The sequence below is a fragment of the Apaloderma vittatum genome, unplaced genomic scaffold, assembly GCF_000703405.1.
Source record: "Apaloderma vittatum isolate BGI_N311 unplaced genomic scaffold, ASM70340v1 scaffold32171, whole genome shotgun sequence".
Classification (NCBI taxonomy): domain Eukaryota; kingdom Metazoa; phylum Chordata; class Aves; order Trogoniformes; family Trogonidae; genus Apaloderma; species Apaloderma vittatum.
In genome coordinates this window covers 2,006-2,352 of record NW_009701287.1, presented here as the reverse complement: position 1 = coordinate 2,352, position 347 = coordinate 2,006, and the positions used below count along the sequence as shown (strand labels likewise).

The 347-nt window shown below is 61.4% G+C and overlaps 1 protein-coding gene across 1 annotated transcript in view; it reads right to left on the bottom strand.

Annotated features, from left to right (window-relative positions):
• LOC104281200 (hexokinase-2-like) overlaps window positions 1-347 on the bottom strand; it is a gene marked incomplete at its 5' end in the record, with an annotated part of 4,129 nt that overhangs the window by 1,870 nt on the left and 1,912 nt on the right. The window contains 3 exon segments of the mRNA XM_009879108.1: window position 1; window positions 3-87; window positions 204-347. The exon segment at window position 1 is cut by the window's left edge and continues 148 nt beyond it; the exon segment at window positions 204-347 is cut by the window's right edge and continues 8 nt beyond it. Coding sequence (XP_009877410.1) covers window position 1; window positions 3-87; window positions 204-347 — 230 coding nt within the window.

The window sequence follows — 347 nt, the reverse complement described above, 5'->3', positions numbered from 1 at the left end:
TGCTGCACCCGGCAGCAATCCCGCTCACTCGGCCGCAGCCCCAGAGCCTCCAGAGTCCTCCTCGCCTCGGCCATGCCTTCCTTGTTGCTGCAAGGGAGAGCACAGCACCAGCTCACAGGGCCACCAGATTGCGGCCAAGGGCACCCACCTATCAACTGCCCCATCCTCCAAACCTCTGCAGCTCCTGGCCCACCAACACTCACTTGATGATCGCCAGGACCTGCTGGGTCTTGAGCACATCCTTGTTCTTCAGGACAGCAACACTGGTTCCCCCAAACAGCGCTTTCTTAGCAGCCAGGGCGATCAGCACATGTCGGACAATCTCCCCCAGGTAGAGGCTGGCCACC